General features: G+C 47.0%; 1 protein-coding gene across 1 annotated transcript in view; it reads right to left on the bottom strand.

Moving 5' to 3' along the window:
- The window catches only part of rnf24 (ring finger protein 24), a 142,072-nt gene that overhangs the window by 39,787 nt on the left and 74,316 nt on the right, over positions 1 to 27,969 (bottom strand). Inside the window, exons 2-4 of the mRNA XM_078408219.1 lie at positions 17,326 to 17,475; positions 4,236 to 4,278; positions 84 to 125 (exon numbers count right to left, since the gene is read on the bottom strand). Of these exons, the coding sequence (XP_078264345.1) occupies positions 84 to 125; positions 4,236 to 4,278; positions 17,326 to 17,468 (228 nt within the window). The 5' untranslated portion in view covers positions 17,469 to 17,475. The remainder of the gene's footprint in view (positions 1 to 83; positions 126 to 4,235; positions 4,279 to 17,325; positions 17,476 to 27,969) is intronic.

The raw sequence follows: 27,969 nt of genomic DNA, 5'->3' as shown, positions 1-27,969 counted from the left end.
ATTGAGTGTGGGTTGGAGACAGTGAGCAGGGTAAAGATACAGCAGCACAAAGAGTTAAACAGAGAGCCTCGGTAACTTCTTACCTCATGCAAATTGAGTTCTTTTACTTTCTCTTTCAGTATGACCTGCAAAACAAACAGGAATCACAATGGGTCACATTGAGAAAATTCCCGTCATTTACAAAATATTATTCAATAAAACCCACCAGGAGATAACCATAACATATTGCCTGGTGTTTATTGCCACTATCTGTCAGAGCTCTATAGTCCTATTCTGAGGCTTACATTCCTCATCTTCTACTTTAGATTTAGTTTTTCTTTAGAGATACAGCGCGGAAACAGGCTCTTCGGCCCACCGAGTCTGCACCGACCAGCGATCCCCGCACATTAACACTATCCTACACACACTTGGGACAATTTACACATACACCAAGCCAATTAACCTACAAACCTGGAGTGTGGGAGGAAACCAGGGATCTCGGAGAAAACCCACGCAGGTCACGGAGAGAACGTACAAACTCCGTACAGACCTCACCCGTAGTCGTGATCGAACCCGGGTCTCCGGCGCTGCAAGTGCTGTAAGGCAGCAACACCACCGCTGCACCACTGTGCCGCCCGCTAATCTCCCTTACTCCCACCTTCCCACTCCCATTGCTCCCAAGTCAAGGCATTTACCTCCACCACTTTGCATGCAAAGATTTCCGTGTTCCAATCACCAAATGAATTACAGGATTTCCCCTTATTTCCCTTTGGGATTTTGCTGTGAATCTCTGCTGTTTATTGCTTCAAGATGTGAATTCCTGCAAAAAGCAGGAAGGTTCTTCCTGTAACCGGCCCATTTCGAACAAAACAACCCGAGGGGCTATCCCAACTTTTTAAGAAACAGTTCAGACAGGGACATGGATAGGACAGGTTTGGAGGGACATGGGCCAAATGCGGCCACGTGGGACTGGTGTAGATGGGACATGTTGGCCGGTATTGGGCAAGTTGGGCCGAAGGGCCAGTTTCCACGCTGTATGACTCTATGTCTCTAAAATAGCAGGAGCAGGCCACTCAGCCCATCTAGCCTGCCCGGCCATTCAACAGGATCATGGTTGATCTGTCCCAGCCTTCATCTGCTCTTTTGCGCTGGCTCCCCATATCAACAAACATATCCACGATCTTTTAAACATTTGTCCACCTCCTCTTTAAAGATCCCCTATGCTCTAGAATTCCAGAGACTCTCTGCCAGACGAGTTTTCATAAGAGTCACGTAGCACAGAAACAGGCCCTCTGGCCCACACTAACTAACCATCAAGCACACATGATCATCAAATACATAAGAACTGTTTAACAAAAAATAATGTTATATTTTGCCTTGTGAGCAGATTTCTTTGAACACCCCCAGGCTTTTCATGTTCCCTGTTGCTCTCCTCTCATTTATTGTGCATGTTCATTTACACTAATCCTACTTTTATTCTGCCAACATCCTCTAGATTTCCCTCATAAAGGCCTGTTTTTGTGTTCTATCACTCCTCATCACAGAGTCAATGGTCCAATGGTACTTTATCGTGACATGTACTTAGGAGCAGTGTAATTTCTTTTTTTGCGCACAGTTCAGTACAAATCTTACTACACATAGGCACAACCAAATTAAATACAAGATTGTAGGAATAGTAGATAACAATTTACAAGAATGATCACAAGAATTTACAAGAATGATCTCAGGAATGAGTAGGTTATGATGAGCATTTGACAGGACTGGGCCTATATTTGCTGGAGTTTAGGAGAATGAGGGGGGGGACCTCATTGAAACGTACAGAATAAAAAAGCTCGGATAGAGTGGATGTGGAGAGGATGTTTCCACTAGTGGGAGAGTCTAGGACTGGAGGTCATTGCCTCAGAATTAAAAGACGTTTTTTTAGGAAGGAGATGAGGAGGAATTTCTTTAGTGAGTCTGTGGAATTCTTTGCCACAGAGGGCTGTGGAGGCAAAGTCAATGGATATTTTTAAGGCAGAGATAGATAGATTCTTGATTAGTACAAGTGTCAGAGTTTTATTGGGAGAAGGCAAGAGAATGGAGTTAGGAGAGATAGATCAACCATGATTGAATAGCGGAGTAGACTTGATGGGCCAAATGGCCTAATTCTACTATCGCTTATGATCTTATGAACACAGAGACAGTACACAACATAAGAGTTATAAAGCTGTACAGCATGGAAACAGGCCCTTCGGCCCAACTTTCCCGTGCCAACCAAGATGGCAAGCCCCATTTGCCTGCATTTAGCCCTTATCCCTCTAAACTCTTCCAGGACATTCCAACTGTAACCCACCCCCCCACACACGTGTGCACTGATTGATACCTTCTTGAATTATGTCGAGTGTTTAATGTGGATAAGTGTGAGGTTATCCACTTTGGTGGTGAGAATAGGAAGGCAGATTATTATCTGAATGGTGTCAAGTTAGGAAAAGGGGACGTACAACGAGATCTGGGTGTCTCAGTCACTGAAAGGAAGCATGCAGGTACAGCAGGCAGTGAAGAAAGCCAATGGAATGTTGGCCTTCATAACAAGAGGAGTTGAGTATAGGAGCAAAGAGATCCTTCTGCAATGTACAGGGCCCTAGTGAGACCGCACCTGGAGTACTGTGTGCAGTTTTGGTCTCCAAATTTGAGGAAGGATATTCTTGCTATTGAGGGCGTGCAGCTTAGGTTTACTAGGTTAATTCCCGGAATGGCGGGACTGTCATATGTTGAAAGACTGGAGCGACTAGGCTTGTATACACTGGAATTTAGAAGGATGAGAGGGGATTATTAAGGGGTTGGACACGTTAGAGGCAGGAAACATGTTCCCAATGTTGGGGGAGATGAGGAAAAACATTTTCAGTCAGAGAGTTGTAAATCTGTGGAATTCTCTGGCTCAGAAGGCAGTGGAGGCCAACTCTCTGAACGCATTCAAGACAGAGCTAGATAGAGCTCAGGGGGTATGGGGAGAAGGCAGGAACGGGGTACTGATTGAGAATGATCAGCCATGATCACATTGATTGGCGGTGCTGGCTCGAAGGGTCGATTTGCCTACTCCTGCACCTATTGTCTATTGTCTATTGTTGTGCTCTTTAGCCCTGGGGGCCTTTTCCAGTTTTAGCTCTACAGCTCGACTAATTACTTCCCCCTTGCTGTTTTAAGTTTATTCTCGACTGTAGATTCAATTCCATCACTTTCTTTAATCAAAATCTGCAACTGAGGACCTCTGCCGTTTCTGCTATTATTTTGATTGTCTTTATGTGACCCAGTCTTTTATGTCCCTTATATATGAACTGTTTGAAGAAGAGATTTTATATTTTGCCTCATTAGTGGTTTTCTTTGAACATCCCCAGGCATCTCATGTTCCCTGCTGCTCTCCTCTCCTTTATTGTCCACATATTTTATCTTCACGGTTTAAGAATAAGGGGAAGGCCATTTAGGACTGAGACGAGGAAAAACCTTTTCACCCAGAGAGTTGTAAATCTGTGGCATTCTCTGCCACAGATGGCAGTGAAGGCCAATTCACTGGATGTTTTCACAGAGGGTTAGATTTAGCTCTTGAGTCTAAGGGGATCAAGGGATGTGGGGAAAAAGCGGGAACAGGGTACTGATTTTAGATGATCAGCCATGATGGGCCGAATGGCCTACTCCTGCACCTATTTTCTGTTTCCATTCTATGTTTCTGTGCTATAATCACAGTCAGTCACAGAGGAAATATGGGGTCACAGTTTAAGGATAAGGGGGAAGTCTTTTTTTTCACACAGAGAGTGGTGAATCTGTGGAATTATCTGCCACAGAAGGTAGTTGAGGCCAGTTCATTGGCTATATTTAAGAGGGAGTTAGATGTGGCCCTTGTGGTTAAAGGGATCAGGGGGTATGGAGAGAAGGCAGGTACAGGTTACTGAGCTGGATGATCAGCCATGATCATATTGAATGGCGGTGCAGGCTCGAAGGGGCCGAATGGCCTACTCCTGCACCTATTTTCTATGTTTCTATGTCCCCTTTGAGCTCTCATTTTCGTAACCTTACCCTTCCATAACTCTTGTTTCCCTCTCCCCTGACTCTCAGTCTGAAGAGCGTCTCGACCCGAAACGTCACCCGTTCCTTCTCTCCACAGTTGCTGCCTGACTCTACTGAGTTACTCCAGCATTTTGTGTCCATCTTTGATGTAAATCAGCAACTGCAGTACCTTCCTACACATCATTAACTTGTCTGGTTGGTTTAGTGGGTCTTACCTGCTTATAGGCATAGAGCTCCTTGTGTGCTTGGTGTCGTAACCTGTGCAGAGGAAGAAAAGAAAAAATAAAAGTTGGCCGTTCCTACAACTGCCAAGGTATTTCACTGCAACAGTACACCACAGTTTAGTTTCGTTTAGAGATACAGCGCGGAAACAACCTCTCATCCCACCGAGTCCGTGACGACCAGCGATCTCTGTGTTAATACTGTCCTACACACACTACGGACAATTTTACATTTACATGCCAAGCCAATTAACCTACATACCTGTACGTCTTTGGAGCGTGGGAGGAAATCAAAGATCTTGGAGAAAGCCCACGCAGGTCACGGGGAGAATGTACAAACTCTGTACAGACAACACCCGTAGTCAAGATCGAACCCGGGACCCTGGCGCTGTAAGGCGGTTGTTCAACTGCTACACCACCGTGCTGGTCTTTTATACTTTTATGCTTTCCACTTTAGACATACATAGTGGAAACAGGCCATTCGGCCCATCGAGTCTGCGCCGACCAGCGATCACCCCTTACACTAACACTATCCAACACATTGGCACAAGCCAACGGACCAACAAACCTGTCCGTCTTTGGAATTCTGCACTTCCATCTGGAAGAGATGCCATCTTTGGCATAGAGACATAGAAACATAGAAAATAGGTGCAGGAGTAGGCCATTCGGCCCTTCGAGCATGCACCGCCATTCAATATGATCATGGCTGATCATCCAGCTCAGTAGCCTGTACCTGCCTTCTCTCCATACCCCCTGATCCCTTTAGCAAAAAGGGCCACATCTAACTCCCTCTTAAATATAGCCAATGAACTGGCCTCAACTACCCTCTGTGGCAGAGAATTCCACAGACTCACCACTCTCTGCAGTAGCAGATGCAATGGCAATGCATTCATCATCATATCATATCATATATCTACAGCCGGAAACAGGCCTTTTCGGCCCTCCAAGTCCGTGCCGCCCAGTGATCCCCGTACATTAACACTATCCTACACCCACTAGGGACAATTTTTTTTACATTTACCCAGCCAATTAACCTACATACCTGTACGTCTTTGGACGTCATGTACACATTGGCCTTTATGTGCAGGCACACATGCACACAGTTAAACCGTTCACATTTTATTCCACTATTTATTTCTGAGTGTCTGTACCTTCTCTCATTTAGATAGACACAAAGTGCTGGAGTAACTCAGCGGGTCGGGCGGCATACCTAGAGAAAAAGGATGGGTGACGTTTCAGGCCAGGAGCCTTCTTCAGACTGAAAGTAGAGGGGAGGGAACTGGAGGTAAGCAACTTTGTGTCTATCTTCCGTATTAGCCAGCATCTGCACTTCCATTCCACACCCTTTGTCCTTTATCTGCGCATTGTGGATGGCTTGATTGTAATCATGTACGGTCTTTTCTTTGATCAGATAGCATGCAAATAAAAGCTTTCCACTCCACATGTGACGATAATAAACCAAACTAAATTATATTCTTCTCTGTTAGGAAGGATTGTGGGGACTAAGGGCCAAATTCAGGCAAATGGGACCATTATGCCAACTTGGCTAGCATGGGCAAGGTGGGCTGAAGGGCCTGTTTCGGTGCGGTCTATGACTGCACCCACAGACAAGGTTTTGAATAAATCCACAGTTGCATGATGCAATGTTCACACCAAATATCAAATATGGTTGCACATGTACTGAGGTGCACATTGGCATGGGTTTATCATTATCACGTGTTTTGAGACACAGGGCAAAACCTGCTATGCATGCTCGTAGGCAAATAATACCACTCGTGGGTGCAGCGAATACTTTTGCAAAAGAGAAAACAAATAGGGCGTAGAATATAGTGCTGCAGCTACGGAGAAGGTGCAGGTAAAAACAGTCCATAGGCTGCAGTGAGGTGGATCGTAAAATCAGCAATCTAACGGGACAGTATATAGATGGCAAGACCCTAAACTGTTCAGTGTGGAGGAAAGAACTGCAGATGTGGTTTAACTCGGATGTAGACACAAAATGCTGGAGTAACTCAGCAGGACAGGCAGCATCTCTGGAGAGAAGGGCTGGGTGGCAATAGACAATAGACAATAGGTGCAGGAGGAGGCCATTCGGCCCTTCGAGCCTGCACCGCCGTTCAATGTGATCATGGCTGATCATTCACAATCAGTACCCCGTTCCTGCCTTCTCCCCATACCCCCTCACTCCGCTATCCTTAAGAGCTCTATCTAGCTCTCTCTTGAATGCATTCAGAGAATTGGCCTCCGCTGCCTTCTGAGGCAGAGAATTCCACAGATTCACAACTCTCTGACTGAAAAGGTTTTTCATCATCTCAGTTCTAAATGGCCTACCCCTTATTCTTAATCTGTGGCCCCTTGTTCTGGACTCCCCCAACATTGGGAACATGTTTCCTGCCTCTAACATGTCCAACCCTGTATCTCTAAATCTAAAAACCCCTTAATAATCTTATATCTTTTTGTATTAAACCTTGCCCCTCTCATCTAAAACCTATGGCCTCTTGATTTGATTTCCCCTACCCTGGTTAAAAGACTTCTGTAATTTGATGGGGGATATTCTGAGTTTATTGAAAGGCATTTGAAACGCAGGGGATCTCTATAACTTTTAATACCTTGCCTGGATTACAGCACCAATAATAATTTCCGGTAGTTAAGATAATGAGAGGCCAGACTTAGCATTAATATTTATAGTGCTGCTTTATTGTAAACAGCTGAAGGTTTACAAGCAAAGCCAAACCCCAATAATTTAGACGGATGAGAGGGGGATCTTATAGAAACATATAAAATTCTCAAGGGATTGGACAGATTAGATGTAGCAAAAATGGTCCCCATGTTGGGGGAGTCCAGAACCAGGGGGTCACAGTTTAAGAATAAGGGGTAGGCCATTTAGGAGTGAGATGAGGAAAAGCATTTTCTGCCAGAGAGTTGTGAATCTGTGGAATTCTCTGCCACAGAAGGCAGTGGTGGCCAATTCACTGGATGTTTTCAAGAGAGAGTTAGATTTAGCTCTTAGGGCTAACAGAATCAAGGGATATGGGGAGAAAGCAGGAACAGGGTACTGATTCTGGATGATCAGCCATGATCATATTGAATGGCGGTGCTGGCTCGAAGGGCCGAATGGCCTACTCCTGCACCTATATTCTATGTTTCTATCTTTCTAAAAATCTGCTCAGGTTTGTTAGCTAACCTCCCTGGTAGATTCTGGCTAGGTTTCTCTATCTCTCTCAGAAATAAAGAAAAGTTATTGCCCTCAGACTGTGCATTTTTAAGGATGCACCAACATGTTTCTCTACCTCTTAAGCAAAATCATTTTAGTTTGGAGGACATATACAGTAAATAGCTAGACTCTTTACAACATTGATATGTAGAGGCAACTGAATGGGATCAAGGCAGGGCTGGTGGTGAGAGAGGGGGGAGAGAGAGAGGGGGGAGAGAGAGGGGGGAGAGAGAGGGGGGGAAGAGAGAGGGGGGAGAGAGGGGGGGAGAGAGGGGGGGGGAAGAGGGGGGAGAGAGAGGGGGAGAGAGAGGGGTAGAGAGACCAACACATACACATTCCTGTTCTCCTATTTCCCACTCTCTGCCGACCGGAGGCCCTGGGCTAATAATTACAAGAGCCGTTGGTTAACCTTGGCTTGCCACAGGAAAGAGTGTTACCCAAACCTCAATAAAACACCGCACCTGCCCAATGTACTCAGTGAGCCACAAGAGAGGCAGTCAAGGCCAGGCCGGCTGTGCTGACGGCAGGGTGTGGAGCGGGCCAGCTTGATTGGCAATGACAAACCGCAGGGTGTTTTTCAACCAGTGGCTCCGTAAAGATCCCCCTCATAAAACCAGTTGCGTAATCTGCGACGGTCGCCAATACCGAGCGCTGGTTGCGGAGGCTGTCAAAGCATCGGAGCATCTGACGCCGAGTCAATTTGGCGCACTTACGGGATCACGGAGAATTTTGCAGCAGGGCTGGGGCCGCTCGGAGTGTCTGTGGTGAGATTTATGCTGCGCTCGAGCCTCCGTCTCCATCTGCCCTCTTTCCCTAATGAATTTGTTCAGCTTTCCACTGAATGCATCAATGAAATTTGCGCCAAGCGCCCTTGCCAATGTGAATGAGCGCCACGTTCCCCCTGCTCCATCTATGAACAAAGAGGTTCCCCTGCATTTCTCACTGGATTTAGGTTTAGTTTTAGAGATGCAGCATAGCAACAGGCCTTTTGGCCCACGAGGTCCGCGCCGACCAGCGATCGGCAAGGGGTTTGGATGTATACTAGTTTTATTCTTCACACTAGGGAGCTGCCAGCCTTGTTTCTCGCTTATCTCTGTCCTTGCACTGTGGCATTCCTTCTTCTGACTCATAGAAACATAGAAACATAGAAAATAGGTGCAGGAGTAGGCCATTCGGCCCTTCGAGCCTGCACCGCCATTCAATATGATCATGGCTGATCATTCAGCTCAGTAGCCTGTACCTGCCTTCTCTCCATACCCCCTGATCCCTTTAGCAAAAAGGGCCACATCTAACTTCCTCTTAAATATAGCCAATGAACTGGCCTCAACTACCTTCTGTGGCAGAGAATTCCACAGACTCGCCACTCTCTGTGTGAAGAAATGTTATTTGACTTAATGTTATTAACTCTGGTTATTTGATGAAACAGAATCCAACATTCAACTTTGATTCAGTACTAATCTTTGCAAGATTGCAATTTGACACTAAATATGCTCGTCTACAAAGTTATTTCTCATCAGCTGGAATTAGTGGTAGCTGCCTCACAGCACCAGAGACGCAGGTTCGATCCTGGCTACGGGTGCTTGCCTGCATGGTGTTTGTATGTTCTCCCCGTGACCTGGGTGGGCTGTCTCCGGGGTACCCGGTTTCCTCCCGCACTCCAAAGGCGCACAGGTTTGCGGGCTAATTGGCTTGGTAAAATTGTAAATTGTCCTTCGTGTGCCTAGCTAGGATAGTGTTAGTGTGCGGGGTTCGCCGGTCGGTGTGGACTCGTTGGGCCGAAGGGCCTGTCTCGGCGCGCTATCTCTAAACTAAACTGAACTAGTGCATCGTTGAACAGCAGAGCGAAGAACAGGCCCTTCGGCCCACCATGTCAGTGCTGAACAGGATGCCAATCTAAACTAATCTCTTAGGGCAGGACAGTAGAGCTGCTGCCCAACCTCACAGAGCCAGAGACCCGGGTTCGATCCTGACCACGGGTGTTGCCCCACATCCTGAAGACATGCAGGTTTGTAGGTTAATTGACCTCTGTAAATTTTCCCCAGTATGTAAGGAGTGGGCAAATAAACGGGATGACTATTAGACTTTAGACTTTAGAGATACAGTCCAGAACAAGGGGTCACAGTTTAAGGATTCCAGAACAAGGGGTCACAGTTTAAGGATAAGGGGGAAGTCTTTTAGGACCGAGATGAGAAAGTTTTTTTTACACAGAGAGTGGTGAATTTGTGGAATTCTCTGCCACAGAAGGTAATTGAGGGCAGTTCATTGGCTATATTTAAGAGGGAGTTAGATGTGGCCCTTGTGGCTAAAGGGATCAGGGGGTATGGAGAGAAGGCAGGTACGGGATACTGAGTTGGATGATCAGCCATGATCATATTGAATGGCGGTGCAGGCTCGAAGGGCCGAATGGCCTACCCCTGCAACTATTTTCTATGTTTCTCTGTTTCTATGAAATAGGAGTTTCAACCCACTAAGTCCACGCCGACCAGCGATCACCCTGTACGCTAACACGATCCTACACATTAGGGACAATTTACAAATTTACCAAAGCCAATTAACCTACAGTCCTGTACCTCTTTGGAGTGTGGGAGAAAACCAGAGCACCCGTAGAAAATCCATGCAGTCACAGGGGGAACGTACAATCAAAGTACAGACAGCACCCATAGTCAGGATCAAACCCATGTCTCTGGCACTATAAGTCAACGACTCTACTCCTGTGCCACTGTGCCACCCAACACAACCAGTGAGAACAGTGAATCCATGGTCTTGTGAACATTACTTAGAAACAAAGAAACATAGAAAATAGGTGCAGGAGTAGGCCATTCGGCGTGGGATTGATGGGGGATGGAGATGGGTAGATCGGGTGGCAGGGGCAGGGGAAGGGGAGATTAAGTAGATGAAAACAGGAGGGGCTTGGATAGAGTGGACGTGGGAAGGATGTTTCCACCAGTGGGAGAGTCTAGGACCAGAGGTCATAGCCTCAGAATTAAAGGACATTCAATAGCCAATAGACAATAGGTGCAGGAGGAGGCCATTCGGCCCTTCGAGCCAGCACCACCATTCAATGTGATCATGGCTGATCATTCCCAAACAGTACCCCGTTCCTGCCTTCTCCCCATACCCCCTGGCTCCGCTATCCTTAAGAGCTCTATCTAGACATTCGTTTAGGAAGGAGATGGGGTGAAATTTCTTTAGTCAGAGGGTGGTGAATCTGTGGAATTTGTTGCCACGGAAGGCTGTGGAGGCAAAGTCAGTGGATATGTTTAAGGCAGAGATAGATAGATTCTTGATTTGTTTGGGTGTCAGAGGTTATGGCGAGAAGGCAGGAGAAAGGGGTTAGAAGAAAGAGAGATAGATCAGCCATGATTGAATGGCGGAGTAGACGATGGGCCAAATGGCCTAATTCTACTCCTATCACATGCTCTTATGAAGATAGAGCAAGGACCTGGTTGGTGTTAGGTGTGACCAGAAGAGGGCGGGAGGCATCATGGACTGATGGATACAGGTGGGGGAGGGAGGGGGAATAGGAAAGGTGCACCAAATGAGAAGAAACACGCACATTCATTCCCTCTATTTCCCGGGCATGGGTTCTCAGCCCCATTCTTTCCCCAGAAAGAGTCCAGGGCCCAGGTAGATAGCCCACCCCTCTAGCAATCAGTCTGAAGAAGTGTCCCAACCCGAAACGTCACCTATCCATGTTCTCCAGCGATGCTTCCTGACCTGCTGAGTTACTCCACCATTTCTTCCTATGGTTTCAACCAGCATCTGCTGTTCCTTGCCATTACACATAGAGTTCCCTGGGTCTTTCCATTTCACCACAGTGGTTGAGGCAAGGACTAAACTACCTCCTCTGGCAGCCCATCCCATACACTCACCACCCTTTGTGTGAAAAAGGTACCTCTTAGATTCCTATTAAAATGTTTCTCGCTTCACCTTAAACCTATGTTCCCTGGTTCTCCATTCCCCTGCAACGTCATGCAGCGTTAAAATCCATTTGGCCCATATCCCTCTAAACTTATCCACTCTCCAGTGCTGAAACATCCTTTAGACTTTAGCGATATGGCATGGAAACAGGCCCTTCGGCCCACAGAGTCCATGCCAACCAGCAATCATCCCATGCATGAGCAATATCCTACACACTTGGGACAAAAATATATATTTTTTACCGACGACAATTAACGTAAAATAACTGTGCGTCTTTGGTTTGGGAGGAAATCGGAGCACATTCTTGCTATTGAGGGCGTGCAGCGTAGGTTTACTAGGTTAATTCCCCGAATGGCGGGACTGTCATACGTTGAAAGACTGGAGCGACGAGGCTTGTATACACTGGAATTTAGAAGGATGAGAGGGGATCTTATCGAAACATATAAGATTATTAAGGGGTTGGACACGTTAGAGGCAGGAAACATGTTCCCAATGTTGGGGAGTCCAAAACCAGGGGCCACAGTTTAAGAAGCGAGAGAGCTGGATAGAGCTCTTAAGGATAGCGGAGTGAGGGGGTATGGGGAGAAGGCAGGAACGGGGTACTGATTGAGAATGATCAGCCATGATCACATTGAATGGCGGTGCTGGCTCGAAGGGCCGAATGGCCTCCTCCTGCACCTATTGTCTATTGTCTATTGTCTAATAAGGGGTAGGCCATTTAGAATGGAGATGAGGAAAAACTTTTTCAGTCAGAGAGTTGTAAATCTGTGGAATTCTCTGCTTCAGAAGGCAGTGGAGGCCAATTCTCTGAATGCATTCAAGAGAGAGCTAGATAGAGCTCTTAAGGATAGCGGAGTCAGGGGGTATGGGGAGAAGGCAGGAACGGGGTACTGATTGAGAATGATCAGCCATGATCACATTGAGGGTGGCACGGTGGCGCAGCGGTAGAGTTGCTGCCTTACAGCGAATGCAGCGCCGGAGACTCAGGTTCGATCCTGACTACGGGTGCTGTCTGTACGGAGTTTGTACGTTCTCCCCGTGACCTGCGTGGGTTTTCTCCGAGACCTTCGGTTTCCTCCCACACTCCAAAGACGTACAGGTTTGTAGGTTAATTGGCTGGGCAAATGTAAAAATTGTCCCTAGTGGGTGTAGGATACGCGGGGATCGCTGGGCGGCGCGGACCCGGTGGGCCGAAGGGCCTGTTTCTGCGCTGTATCTCTAAATCTAAAAAGAAATCTGAATGGTGGTGCTGGCTCGAGGGGCCGAATGGCCTTCTCCTGCACCTATTGTCTATTGTCTATTGCCTATTGTCAGATGGAGAAAACCCATGCAGTCACGGGAAAAATGTACAAACTCCATACAGACAGCACCCATAGCCAGGATTGAACCCGGGTCTGCGGCGCTGTGAGGCAGCAACTCTACCACTGCCCCATCAGTGATGCCATTGATTATTATTAGCTGAAGGTTAGACAAAGGCACCCTGTTTTACCAACACAGGCATGCATGCAAATTAATTCAAATTAGGTGACATCATTCCCACAATGTTTCCTTCATATTACTGTTCAGAGAGCTGGAATCCTGGTAAAGCAAAGATATATGGATATATACATGTAAATATACAGCGATCAGCCAAAACATTATGACCACCTGCCTACTATGCTGTTGGTCCTCCGTGTGCTGCCAAAACAGCGCCGACCCTCCGAGGCATGGACTCTACAAGACCCCTGAAGGTGTCCTGTGGTATCTGGCACCAAAACATCAGCAGCAGACCCTTCAAGTCCTGTAAGTTGCGAGATGGAGTCGCCATGGATCAGACTTGTCCATCCAGCACATCCCACAGGTGCTCAATCGGATTGAGATCTGGAGAATTTGGTGGCCAGGGCAACACGGTGAACACTTCATCATGTTCCTCAAACCATTCCCCAACAATGTGTGCAGTGTGGCAGGGCGCATTATCCTGCTGAAAGAGGCCACTGCCATCAGGGAATACCATTGCCATGAAGGGGTGTACCTGGTCTGTAACGATATTTTGGTAGGTGACACTTGTCAAATTGACGTCCACACGAATGGCCGGATCTAGGGTTGCCCAGCAGAACATTGCCCAGAGCATCACACTACCTCCACTGGCTTTTCGTCTTCCAACAGTCGGTTCGGACCAGTCGGGATAGCCGTCGTTGCCCTCGTGCATCGATGAGCCTTGGGCGCCCAACACCCTGTCACCGGTTTTTGGTTTGTCCCTCCTCGGACCACTAGCGGCAGGTACTCACCACTGCTGACCGGGAGCACCCCACAAGCCTTGCCATTTCAGAGATGCTCTGACCCAGTCGTCTGGCCATAACAAGTTGGCCCTTGTCAAAGTCGCTCAGGTCTTTACTCCTGCCCATTTCTCCTGCATCCAACACATCAACTTCAAAAACTGACTGTTCACTTGCTGCCTAATATATACCACCCCTTGACAGGTGCCATTGTAACAAGATAACAAATGTTATTCACTTCACCTGTCAGTGGTCATAATGTTTTGGCTGATCGGTGTATATATATATATATATATATATATATATATATATATATATATACATACATATATATATATACATACATACATATATATATATATATATATTTGTATTACATAAGCCTGACAGGATATATCGTCAAAATGTGTAGGAAAGAGCTGCAGATGCTGGTTTAAATCGAAGGTAGACACAAACTGCTGGAGTAACTCAGCGGGACAGGCAGCATCTCTGGAGAGAAGGAATGGGTGACGTTTTGGTTTGAGACCCTTCTTCAGAAGTGTGTTCAATTGTCATAGGTAGCGACAAAAGAAGAATAAAATTCTTACTTATTGAAGCTTAACATTCACATTAGTGCAAGACCCAGATAACATAGAATAATTTACAAAATTCAATAAATTGAATTGAATAGAGTTGCTGCCTTACAGCGCCAGAGACCCGGGTTCCATCCCAACTATGGGTGCTGTCTGTACGGAGTTTGTACATTCTCACCGTGACCGCGTGGGTTTTCTCCGAGAACTTTGGTTTCCTCCCACACTCCAAAGACGTACAGGTTTGCAGGTTAATTGGCTTGGAATAAATGTAAATTGTCCCTTTTGTGTGTAGGATAATGTTAATGTACGGGGATCGCTGGTCGGTGCGGACTCGGTGGGCCAAAGGGCCTGTTTCCGTTCTGGGTTTGGTCTAAACTAAACTAAAACTAAATTAAATCAATATCCGTAAAAAACCCCAAAGTCCTTAATGCAAGCAAGACAGTCCATACTGAGTTTAGTTTAGCTTATTTACAAGATACACTGTGGATACCTTTGACCCACTGAGTCCATGCCGACCAGAGTTCACTCTACATTAGTTTCATCCTGCACACTAGCAGGATAAATTTACAGAAGCCAATTAACCTACAAACCTGCAGGTCTTTGTAATGTGGGAGGGAACCGGAGCACCGGGAGAAAACTCACGCGGTTACAGGGAGAAAGTACAAAATCCGTACGGACAGCACCCGTAGTCAGGATCGAACCTGGGTCTCTGGCGCTGTTAGGCGCCAACTCTACCGCAGGGCTAAGTAAGGGTTCTTTCCCTGTCCTCTCCCTGTTACTGGCTCATTAACTTCGTGCCCGAGGATTTGCTGGGGGGTTTGACAATTTCCCACACTGCTTTTCAGGTCGGGGGTCCTGACCTCCGCCCTCTCCAAAGCCTTTCAGCCCATTTCCCCAAAGGCCCACACTGAGCTCAGCTGCCTTCAACAACCCCACCCATTATCTACACCCTCCATGATGGCCGCTGATTGTTGACTCCCCATTAGACTTTATCTTGAATTTAGTTTAGTTTAGTTTAGTTTAGAGACACAGCGCAGAAACAGGCCCTTCGGCCCACCGGGTCCGCGCCGACCAGCGATCCCTGCACATTGACACTATCCTACACACACTAGGGACAATATTTACATTTTACCAAGCTAATTTACCTACAAACCAGTATTACCTGAATGGTGATCGATTAGGAGAAGGGGAGATGCAACGTGACCTGGGTGTCATGGTGCACCAGTCATTGAAAGCAAGCGTACAGGTGCAGCAGGCAGTGAAGAAAGCGAATGGTATGTTGGCATTCATAGCAAGAGGATTTGAGTTTAGGAGCAGGGAGGTTCTACTGCAGTTGTACAGGGCCTTGGTGAGACCGCACCTGGAGTATTGTGTGCAGTTTTGGTCTCCTAATCTGAGGAAAGACGTTCTTGCCTTAGAGGGAGTACAGAGAAGGTTCACCAGATTGATCCCTGGGATGGCGGGACTTTCATATGAAGAAAGACTGGATAGACTAGGCTTGTACTCGCTGGAATTTAGAAGACTGAGGGGGGATCTTATAGAAACATATAAAATTCTTAAGGGGTTGGAGAGGCTAGATGCGGGAAGATTGTTCCCAATGTTGGGGGTGTCCAGAACCAGGGGTCACAGCTTAAGGATAAGGGGGAAGTCTTTTAGGACCGAGATGAGAAAACATTTCTTCACACAGAGAGTGGTGAGTCTGTGGAATTCTCTGTCACAGAAGGTAGTTGAGGCCAGTTCATTGGCTATATTTAAGAGGGAGTTAGATGTGGCCCTTGTGGCTAAAGGGATCAGGGGGTATGGAGAGAAGGCAGGTACAGGTTACTGAGCTGGATGATCAGCCATGATCATATTGAATGGCGGTGGAGGCTCGAAGGGCCGAATGGCCTACTCCTGCACCTATTTTCTATGTTTCTATGTTTCTATGTTTACGTCTCAGGAGTGTGGGAGGAAACCGAAGATCTCGGAGAAAACCCGCGCAGGTCACGGGGAGAACGTACAAACTCCGTACAGACGGCGCCCGTAGTCGGGACCGAACCTGCAACTTAACCACTGCACCACCGTGCAGCCCAGAATTGTCAACTCTAGGGTTTTGTGCTCTGTTCACTTTATGTCTTGGCTGTTCCACACCTCCTGAACCTGCTCCAGATCCACCACACCCCAGAATACTTCTTGGCTCCAGTTCTCATTGTTTGTGCAAAACCTACCTTCATCAGTTCAACAAGAGAGTCAAGAACATTCAACTCTCATTTGTACCTAAACGGAACATTGAAAACACTACTTGCAGCAGCACAACAGGTACTTTGCACAAAGCACTCAATTGATAAAACAAAACCAAAAAAAGTTCAATAAAAACCCTCCACAAAATTAGTGCAAAACAAAACAAAAGCCTGAAGTCCCGAGTGCATCCAAGACAGTTTGCAGTTCAGAGGTTAGTTGGCGTTTGTAGTGTTGATAGGCTGATAGGTGTTAGGAAGAAGTTGTTCCTTCTTCACAGTTTTCAGACTCCTGTGCCTTCTTCCAGATGGCAGGTGTGGAATGAGAGCATAGCCAGAGGTGGTGAGGATCCTTGATGATGCTGGCTGCTTTTTAGAGGTCTCTTCAATGGTGGGGAGATCAATTGATGGACCGGGCAGTGTCCACCACTGTGAGTCATAGAGTGATACAGTGTGGAAACAGGCCCTTAGGCCCAACTTGCCCACATGTCCCAGCTACACTCCAAACCTGTCCCATCCATGCACCTGTCTGACTGTTTCTTAAACTCTGGGATAGTCCCAGCCTCAACTACCTCCTCTGGCAGCTTGTTCCATACACCCACCACACTTTGTGTGAAAAAGTTTTTCTTTTTATGGTCTTCTTCATTCATGGGTGTCTGAGTTTTCCAGGAATGAACGAGATTACAAATTACAATGATTACAATATCCACCATGGTCTCTTCAAAATTGCTTTCAAAATTCCCTGCTGACACTCCATAGAATTTAACTCTGTGTCCAAATTTCACCACAGGGCCTGGAGTCAAATATTACTTGCTGAGGGTCCTGGTGAGGGTTTTAGTGTGTGTTAATGCGCATTGTCTAGAATCGAGAATCCCCCCCACCCCACCCAACACTGAAGCCATCTCTTACCTGATTAAGTAACAGCAGAACAGTAAGCTGAGGATGAAGACAAAGATTGCTGTTCCGAAGACCACAATGTAGATGTTGAGGGGGAGGTTCTGGAACCCAATGTTTGGCATCCTGGAGCTGTACAGCTGGAAAACCGTGCTCATGGGCAGCCTGCAGGAGGCGGGGAGGGAGAGGAAGAGGGAGAGGGGTAGGGAAGGAGAGAGGAGAGGGAAAAGCAAAGGGAAGGAGAGAGAGAGAGAGAGAGAGAGAGAGAGAGAGAGAGAGAGAGAGAGAGAGAGAGAGAGAGAGGAGAGGGAGAGAGAGAGAGAGAGAGAGAGGGAGAGGGAGAGGGAGAGGGAGAGGGAGAGGGAGAGGGAGAGGGAAAGGGAGAGGGAGAGGGAGAGGGAGAGGGAGAGGGAGAGAAAGAAAGAAAGAAAGGCATTGGTTAGTTCATAAATTCTTAAGTTCAGAAGTTCTAGGAGCAGAATTAGGCCATTCGGCCCATCAAGTCTCCTCCGCCATTCAATCATGACTGATCTATCATCCCCTCTCAACCCCATTTCCCATAACCCCTGACTCCCGAACTAATCAAGAATCTGTCAATTTTCACCTTAAAATTACGGCCTCCACTGCGGTCGGTGGCAATGAATTCCACAGATTCACAGCCCTCTTACTGAAGAAATTCCTCCTCATTTTCTTTTTAAAGGTACATCCTTTAATTCTGAGGCTATGGCCTCTGGCCTTAGACTCTCCCACCAGTGGAAACATGCTCTCCACCTTCACCCTATCCAGGTTAGTATTTGTCAGCACTGCCTTAACCAACGCTAAACTTGTCCGTGCTTCACCGTTGGGATGTAGAGAGGAAATTAACCAATTAGAAACATAGAAACATAGAAAATAGGTGCAGGAGTAGGCCATTCGGCCCTTCGAGCTTGCACCGCCATTCAATATGATCATGGCTGATCATCCAACTTAGTATCCTGTACCTGCCTTCTCTCCATACCCCCTGATCCCTTTAGCCACAAGGGCCACATCTAACTCCCTTTTAAATATAGCCAATGAACTGGCCTCAACTACCTTCTGTGGCAGAGAATTCCACAGACTCACCACTCTCTGTGAAGAAATGTTTTCTCATCTCGGTCCTAAAAGACTTCCCCCTTATCCTTAAACTGTGACCCCTTGTTCTGGACTTCCCCAACATCGGGAACAATCTTCCTGCATCTAGCCTGTCCAACGCCTTAAGAATTTTGTAAGTTTCTATAAGATCCCCCCTCAATCTTCTAAATTCCAGCGAGTACAAGCCGAGTCTATCCAGTCTTTCTTCCACCCTCACCGCCTCATATTCCACCCTGATAGATTGCTCACTGCATGTTATTCTTTGACGGAAAACTATGCTCAATGGTCCAATGGTCCTTCATTGTCACCTGTTCCAAGGTACAGTGTAATTCTATTTTTGCACACAGTTCAGCAAAGTATTCCTGCACATAAGCCCAATCCTAGATTAAGTACAAAGTGCATAGAAATAGTCCACCGAGACAATATACAAGAGTTGCCAGGTTTTGGCATCATTTTCAGAGTTTGTATTGTTTTCTGTGCGTGGGGAGGAACTGCAGATGCCGATTCATGCCGAAGATAGCACACAAAGTACTGGAGTAACCCAGCGGGTCAGGCAGCATTTTTGGAGAAATGGAATGGGTGACATCAGAACGATAAAAGCCGGAGCAGGGCAGTGTTGGATCCATGGAGTGGTGGTCACAACCAGCTCACGGCAGTGGCTGCAGCCGCACCTGGATGAGAGCACAGCTCAGAGCACAGTCCGACACTCACCTGCGCAGGTCGGCCAGATAGGCTGTCATCTTCTGGAGCACAGGCAACTGCCTAGCACCTCACCGCGATTTCTTTGCACAGAGGGTACAGAGGAGATTTACTAGAATGTTGCCTGGGTTTCAGCACTTAAGCTACAGAGAGAGGTTGAACAGGTTGGGTCTTTATTCTTTGGAGCGTAGAAGGTTGAGGGGGGTCTTGATAGAGGTTTTTAACATTTCAAGAGGGACGGACAGAGTTGACGTGGGTAGGCTTTTCCCTTTGAGAGTGGGGAAGATTCCAACAAGGGGACATAACTTCAGAATTAAGGGACAAAACTTTAGGGGTAACATGAGGGGTAACTTCTTTACTCAGAGGGTGGTGGCTGTGTGGAATGGGCTTCCGGTGGAAGTGGTGGAGGCAGGCTCGATTTTATTATTTAAGAGTAAATTGGATAGGTATATGGATGGGAGGGGATTGGAGGGTTATGGTCTGAGAGCAGGTAGATGAGACTAGGTCAGGGCGGCACGGTAGCGTAGCGGTAGAGTTGCTGCTTTACAGCGAATGCAGCGCTGGAGACTCAGGTTCGATCCTGACTACGGGTGCTGCACTGTAAGGAGTTTGTACGTTCTCCCCGTGACCTGCGTGGGTTTTCTCCGAGATCTTCGGTTTCCTCCCACACTCCAAAGACGTACAGGTATGTAGGTTAATTGGCTGGGTAAATGTAAAAAAAAAAATTGTCCCTAGTGGGTGTAGGATAGTGTTAATGTATGGGGATCGCTGGGCGGCACGGACTTGGTGGGCCGAAAAGGCCTGTTTCCGGCTGTATATATATGATGATGATATGAAAGTGGTCGGCGTGGACTGGTAGGGCCGAATGGGCCTGTTTCCGTGCTGTAATTGTTATATGGTTATATGGTTAAAGGCCAGGGCAAACCTCGGCAGGCATTTCCCTGCATGACAACCCATGACTGGTTCCACCCTTGTCTGCCGACCACATCACCACCAAATCTGTCTGGGCTCTTTGTCATATTAACCCTTTGAGTGCGTGGCTCCACCTCTCCACATCTTCATGAGTCCAGAAGTGATAGGAGCAGAATTAGTTGGGAGCAGAGCAATAATCTCTGCTTTGTCGTGATCGCTAGCAGCTCAACAAGAAAAAACCAGCTCACCGTCTATAGGTTCAATAGGTTCATGTCAACGGAGCAGAATTAGGCCATTCGGCCCATCGAGTCCCTATCCGCCATTCAATCATGGCTGATCTATCCTTCCCTCTCAACCCCATTCTCCTGCCTTCTCCCCATGACACCCTGACACCCGTACTAATCAAGAATCTATCAATCATCCACCTTAAAAATACCCATTCACCTGGCCTCCACAGCTGTCTGTGGCAATGAATTCCACAGATTCATCACCCTCTGACTAAAGAAATTCCCCCTCGTCTCCTTTCTAAAGATACGTCCTTTTTATTCTGAGGCCAAGGCCTCAGTTCCTAGACTCTCCCACTAGTGGGAACATCCTCTCCACATCCACTCTATCCAAGCCTTTCACTATTCGGTAAGTTTCAATGAGGTCTCCTTCCCTCTGATTCCCACCTCAGATCGAGAGAGGAGATTGCAGGTGTTTTGACACAATAGTTCATATGCGCTTAACCAAAGTCCGATGAAGCTCCATCAAGACATCCTGACTCTTATACTCAATGCCCCAACCTATGAAGGCAAGCATACCATAAGCCTTCTTTCCCACTCCATCCACTTCTGTTGCCATTTGAGTGCAGCTTCCATAACACTCAAGAAACTTGACACAATACAGGACATAACAGACCATTTGATGGTCTCCCAGTCTCCAACCATTCACTCACACCACCATCAACGCATGTTAGTGCCATTTAAAGGAAGCACCAGCAACTCATGCTTGGTAGTTCATATGTTCATGTTCATATGTGATAGCTGCAGAATTAGGCCATTCGGCCCATCAAGTCTACTCCGCCATTCAATCATGGCTGATCGATCTCTCCCTCCTAACCCCATTCTCCTGCCTTCTCCCCATAACCTCTGTACTAATCAAGAATCTATCAATCTCCACCTTAAATATAAGCATTGGCTTGGCCTCCACAGCCTTCTGTGGTAATCTGGGGAGAGTTCATGGGAATATGGGGAGATTCAAGTGGGTTCGTGTGAAGGGGTACTTGGTTAAAGCATGGGGTTTGTGGGTTGAAGGGCCTGTGTCCATGCTCTCTGACTCCTTGACCCAATGACTCAAGCTTATGTGGTTCAATGTTTCATTTCTTGGGAGGGCGATGCAGAGAGAGGCTGAGCTTCCCTTCTTGCTATTAAACCAGAATACAATTCAGCTGGCACATTCATGCTGGACCCCAACTTTCTATGACATTTCCTAATTCAGGGCAGCACAGTAGAATTGCTGCCTTACAGCGCCAGAGACCTGGGTTCAATCCTGACTGTGGTCTGTGCAGAGTTTGCGCGTTCCCCCCTGTAACCTGGTGTGGTACATCCGGGTGCATCCGGGTGCTCCGGTTTCCTCCCACATTCCAAAGACGTGCAGGTTAATTGGCTTCTGTAAATTGTTCCCAGTGTGTCGGATAGAACTAGTGCACGGGTGATCATTGGGTTGATGCGGACTCGGAAAGCCGAAGGACCTGTTTCCTCGCTGTATCTCTGAATGGAACTGAAGTAAACTGGACTCGAAGACTGAGGGGACATTTGATAGAAGTAGATCAAACTTATGAGAGACATAGATAGGGTAGACAGTCAGACCTTTTCCCCAGGGTGGAAATGTCCAACACCAGAGGGCATAGCCATAAGGAGACGGGGAACGTCCAGTGGAGATGTGCAAGGCATGTTTTTGTGACACGGAGAATAGTGGGGGACTGGAAGGCATTGCCAGGGGTGGTGGTGGAGGCAGATACGATAGTGGCATTCAAGAGACTTTTAGATAGGCACATGAACGTGCAGGGAATGTGAAGGATATGGATCAAGAGTCAAGAGTGTTCAAGAGCGTTTTATTGCCATACTAATAATAATAATAATAATACATTTTATTTATATAGCGCTTTTCATATACTCAAAGACGCTTTACAGAGATTTTGAGAACATAGGGAAATTAATAAATAGATAAATAAGTAAATAAATAAATGAACAGAGAAAGGAGACAGAAGGTGAGGTGACCTTCAGTGGTTGAAGGCAGTACTGAACAGGTGAGACTTCAGCGATGTTTTGAATGTGGTGAGTGTGGGGGAGTCTCTGACGGTTTGGGGTAGTGAGTTCCATAGGGTGGGAGCAGCGATGGAGAAAGCCCTGTCCCCCCAGGATCTGAGTTTAGTCCGGATGTGGGGGGATAGGAGATTGGCAGCGGCAGAGCGGAGGGTGCAGGTGGGAATGTGCCTGTGGAGGAGGTCGGTCAGGTAGGATGGGGCCAGGTTATGGAGGGCTTTGTAGGTTATGAGGAGGATTTTGTACTGGATTCTCTGGGGGATGGGGAGCCAGTGGAGTTTATAAAGGACGGGGGTGATATGGTCACGGATCGAGGTGTGTGTGAGTAGACGGGCAGCGGAGTTTTGAATGTATTGAAGTTTATTGATGATTTTTGAGGGTGCGCCATAGAGGAGGCTGTTGCAGTAGTCCAGACGGGAGGTGATGAAGGCGTGGATGAGGGTTTCTGCAGCTGTGGAGGAGAGGGATGGACGGAGACGGGCAATGTTTTTGAGGTGGAAGAAGGCTGTCTTTGTGATGTGTTTGATGTGTTTGTCGAAGGAGAGGGTTTGATCAAGGATGATTCCAAGATTCCGGATGTGAGGTGAGGTGGATACTGGGAGACCATCAATGTTGAGGATGATGTTTTGGGTGGATTTGGTGAGCGCTTTTGGACCAATGATGATGATTTCAGATGATACTAGACCAAGTGGACCCGTTGGGCCCAAACCTGTCCTGAATTGGTGCAGCACCCTCTCCACCTCCCCTCCCCCTCTCTCCCTCCCCTCCCCCTTCCCCCCCCCACACTCCATCCCCCTCAACCCCCCTCCTCCCCCCCCTCCCTCTCTCCCTCCTCCCTCCCTCCCCCCCATGGAGATAGATTTAAACTTTAAAATGTGAATAACTTAAAAAAATATAAGACCGATTTCAATAAAACTACGCGCCTTATCACTAAAGTGACAATGGTGAGTAAGGTGGTCCTAGAATTGTCGCGCTGTCGTGTACCGTTTTGGCTGAAATTCAGTCACAAACAAGATAACAAACGAGAATTTTAGTATATAGATTTCCCAGATAGAACAATGAAATTCTTACTTGCAGCAGCACAACAGAATATGTAAACACAGTAACACTGTAAACAATATAGTAAACGAGAAAAACAAAAAAGTTCAGTGTATATATATACACATACCCACATGTACACACACATATACACACACATACGTATATAGAGCATGCATATATATATATATATATATACGCGCGCACACACACGAGCACACGCACACATACGTACACACAAAAAACCCCCAATAATAGTGCAATAATAACAACAATAGTCTATGTAGTTCTAAGTTTATTTGTGGTTGTAGTGTTTAATTGTAATAGCGCTAATGCGTTTAAATGCATTAGCAGCTTGTCAGTTGCAGCGCTGATTTCTGCTGTTTCTTTTATACAGGTACAAGCTTTTATAAGCAGAGCTACGAGACGTGATGTTTTTCTGCTGTGTTGCTGCTGCTGGCAGCATGTCATGCACAGGCAGCTGAGTTCAGTTGAACTGGGTATCATGTTTTGCACAAACACTGTGCTGTCCTATTCAATGTTCCATGACTCTGTTAATGAGGACGGAGGCTCGTGAAATTGATTCAGAAGGGGCAAACTGCATCGTGCAATATTAGTGGCAAATGAGTAAACCTTAAAGTGTAATGGCCTTTGTTAAGGTAACAGGAGGAAGAAATCATTAACATGTTTTTGGCTATTACTAATAGAGGCCAGTGCGAGTTCAACTTGCACTCACTCCAACAATGCGTTGGTAGTGGGGTCAGTGAATGGAGTGAAGGAGTCAGTGGAGTCAGATTAAAAGGACATACCTTTAGAATATACATTAATGATTTGGACGAAGGGATTAAAAGTACCATTAGCAAATTTGCAGATGGTACAAAGCTGGGTGGTAGTGTGAACTGTGAGGAAGATGCTATGAGGTTGCAGGGTGACTTGGACAGGTTGTGTGAGTGGGCGGATGCATGGCAGATGCAGTTTAATGTGGATAAGTGTGAAGTTATCCACTTTAGTGGTAAGAATAGGAAGGCAGAGTATTATCTGAATGGTGTCAAGTTAGGAAAAGGGGACGTACAACGAGATCTGGGTGTCCTAGTGCATCAGTCACTGAAAGGAGGCATTCAGGTACAGCAGGCAGTGAAGAAAGCCAATGGAATGTTGGCCTTCATAACAAGAGGAGTTGAGTATAGGAGCAAAGAGGTCCTTCTGCAGTTGTACAGGGCCCTAGTGAGACCGCACCTGGAGTACTGTGTGCAGTTTTGGTCTCCAAATTTGAGGAAGGATATTCTTGCTATTGAGGGCGTGCAGCATAGGTTTACTAGGTTAATTCCTGGAATGGAGGGACTGTCATATGTTGAAAGACTGGAGCGACTAGGCTTGTATACACTGGAATTTAGACGGATGAGAGGAGATCTTATCGAAACGTACAAGATTATTAAGGGGTTGGACACGTTAGAGGCAGGAAACATGTTCCCAATGTTGGGGGAGTCCAGAACAAGGAGCCACAGTTTAAGAATAAGGGGTAGGCCATTTAGAACTGAGATGAAGAAAAACTTTTTCAGTCAGAGAGTTGTGAATCTGTGGAATTCTCTGCCTCAGAAGGCAGTGGAGGCCAATTCTCTGAATGCATTCAAGAGAGAGCTAGATAGAGCTCTTAAGGATAGCGGAGTCAGGGGGTATGGGGAGAAGGCAGGAACGGGGTACTGATTGAGAATGATCAGCCATAATCACATTGAATGGCGGTGCTGGCTCGAAGGGCCGAATAGCCTCCTCCTGCACCTATTGTCTATTGTCTATTGTCTATTGTCTATAAAGGGGATTCAGAATAAAATCACTGAATAGCAACTGAATCATCCTACCACAACTAGAGAGCAGTGCTGAATGCAGTCTTTGATTGGACCTTACTGGCTTTACCTTGGTCTAAACATGATTCCCTTATCATATATCTACGTGACAATAACCTAAACTGAAACTAAAAGGACGTACCTTGAGAAAGGAGATGAGGAGGAATTTCTTTAGTCAGAGGGTGATGAATCTGGGGATTTAATTGCCACAGATGGTTGTGGAGGCCAAGTCAGTGGATATTTTTACGGTGGAGATGGATAGGTTCTTGATTAGTACGGGTGTCAGGGGTTATGGGGAGAAGGCAGGAGAATGGGGTTGAGAGGGAAAGATAGGTAGCCATGATTGAATGGCGGAGTAGACTTGATGGGCCGAATGGCCTAATCCCTCTTCTACAACTTATGAACTAATGAAAGGTTGTGCATGGGGCGCCTAATAAAAGGACTGCTGTATCCAGTGTGGTATCGAGCTCCCTGAGTATTGATGAAAGAGTCAAGTATTTAATTGTTATATGCACCAGGCATGGAATAATCATTCTGATTTAGTAATGACCCGATAGTGAGTCACGTGCACCTCCCTCTACATTCAGACCATAATAATCTGAGGATATTATTATTATTATCATTATTGCCTGCATGACCAATACAGGGCACAGCAAGTTCACCCCCGGCCTCACCAGCAACTCCAATAATAAATCGAGAATTACTCCAACTCACCCCATAATAAAATCTTAAATAGTGCAACCTGTACATGACACAAACTGCTGCTACTGTGCGTAGGTGGAGGAATGAGTGGGTGATTGTGGATGGAGTGCCCTTCAAACAGGCTGCTATGCCCCGTATGGTGTCAAATTTGGCCCATCTAAACCATGAATAATCTTCTTCTTCTTGCATTTGAGGCAGCAGAAGTTATGTAACGCCCTCCAGGCGCTGGAGCCAGTGCAATGTGCTGTTGTCGAGGGCCATGAGGTCTACCCCTCCACCAGGGGGGCGGAGGACAGTGCAGTCGAAACTGAGGAGCTGCGCTGTTTTCTGGTCTGCTCCACACACGCAGGCTGCTGATGAACGCAACCCCCAACGATGCATGTTGGCGTTGAACCGGCCGACCCCTGTATGGAGCCGGTTCAGGGCGACCCACTCTTTGCGGGGCATGTCCGAGCCGGGTGGGGCTGTGGTGTTCGGTGCGACAGTGAATTGAGGAGGTGGCGATGTCTGTTCCCAGCTGGTTCTCTGTGCTCCTAGTATGTTGAAACCGGAGCCACAGAGGGTCGCTGCATGACGGCCATGAATAATAATTCCCAATGGAAATGAACCCCCCCCCCCCCCCCTCCAGTTGCTGGAAAGCTAAAAAGTGCCAGAAGTACATGGTGGGTCAGGCAGCATCTGCGGAGAGAGAGACACAGCGCATGTCTCATGTTCATCAGGACGGCGCAGTGGCACAGCGGTAGAGTTGCTGCCGTACACAGCCAGAGACCCGGAGACGATCCTGACCACTGATGCTGTCTGCACGGAGTTTGCCGTGTGTCCCATTCTGCTTCCATAATTGGGTCACACTGATAGTTAATTAGTCTGGAGACAGCGCGGTAGCGCAGCGGTAGAGTTTCTGCCTTACAGCACCAGAGACCCGGGTTCGATCCTGCCCATGGGTGCTGTCGGTATGTACGTTCTCCCTGGGACCGCGTGGGTTTTCCCCAGGTGCTCCGGTTTCCTCCCGCACTTCAAAGATGTACCAGGTTTGTAGGCTTCGGTAAAATTGTAAATTGTCCCTAGTGTGTGTAGGATAGCGATAGTGGGCGGGATCGCTGGTCGGCATGGACTTGGTGGACTGAAGGGCCTGTTTCCTGAACTAAATTAAGAGCGTTCATTAGAATTATTAGGATGAAGTTGATTGAAACATTATCTCAATTTTATCTCTCCCACAAATGCTGCCTGACCTGCTGAGGATTTCCAGCAGTAGCAACATTCAGTTGCTCACTCCTTAGTGTTGATCTTACCCTGCTCAGTGTTTTAATGGCCACCGCCTTCACGTCCCCATAGCAGAAGTGTCCATGTCGCGGGGCTGGAAACTGGATGTGTCTTGGCCTAATTCTGCTACCATCATCAGTTATTGTACAAGTGATGGCTCCCACTGATTGTCACCGGAAGCTTGCGCCCTTTTCAGGATGGAAGATGACAATGATGTAACATTTGAAACATGGATGATGGACATGAAAGAAGAAGAAGACTGCCTTCATCTTCCAACATCTGCAAGAAATCGCAGAGAGTTGTGGACGCAGCCCAGACCATCACGCAAACCAACCACCCTTCCATTGACTCCTCACGCTGCCTTGGCAAGGCCACCAACATAATCAAGGACTGGTCTCACTCTGGCCACTCCCGCTTCTCCCCTCTCCCATCGGGCAAGAGGTTCAGAAGTTCGAAAACGCACACCACCAGATTCAGAAACAGTTTCTTCCCAGCTGTCATCAGGAAACTGAACCATGCTATCACCAACTAGAGAGCGGTCCTGGGTTACCATCTACCTCATCTAAGACCCTCGGACTGTCTTTTATCCATCTTTACAGGACTTTATAGTCATAGCCATACAGCAGGGAAACAGGCCCTTTGGCCCAACTTGCCCTCGCCAACCAACATATCCCATCCAAACTAATCCCACCTGCCTGCTTTTGGCCCATATCCCTCTAAACCTGCCCTGTCCATTGATCTCTCTAAATGTTTCTTCAACATTGCAATAGAACCTGCCTCACTTCCTATAC

Source organism: Rhinoraja longicauda, chromosome 1 (genome assembly GCF_053455715.1).
Source record: "Rhinoraja longicauda isolate Sanriku21f chromosome 1, sRhiLon1.1, whole genome shotgun sequence".
Taxonomy (NCBI): domain Eukaryota; kingdom Metazoa; phylum Chordata; class Chondrichthyes; order Rajiformes; family Arhynchobatidae; genus Rhinoraja; species Rhinoraja longicauda.
The sequence above is the reverse complement of the archived record's forward strand: the minus strand, read 5'-3'. Positions and strand labels throughout refer to the sequence as shown.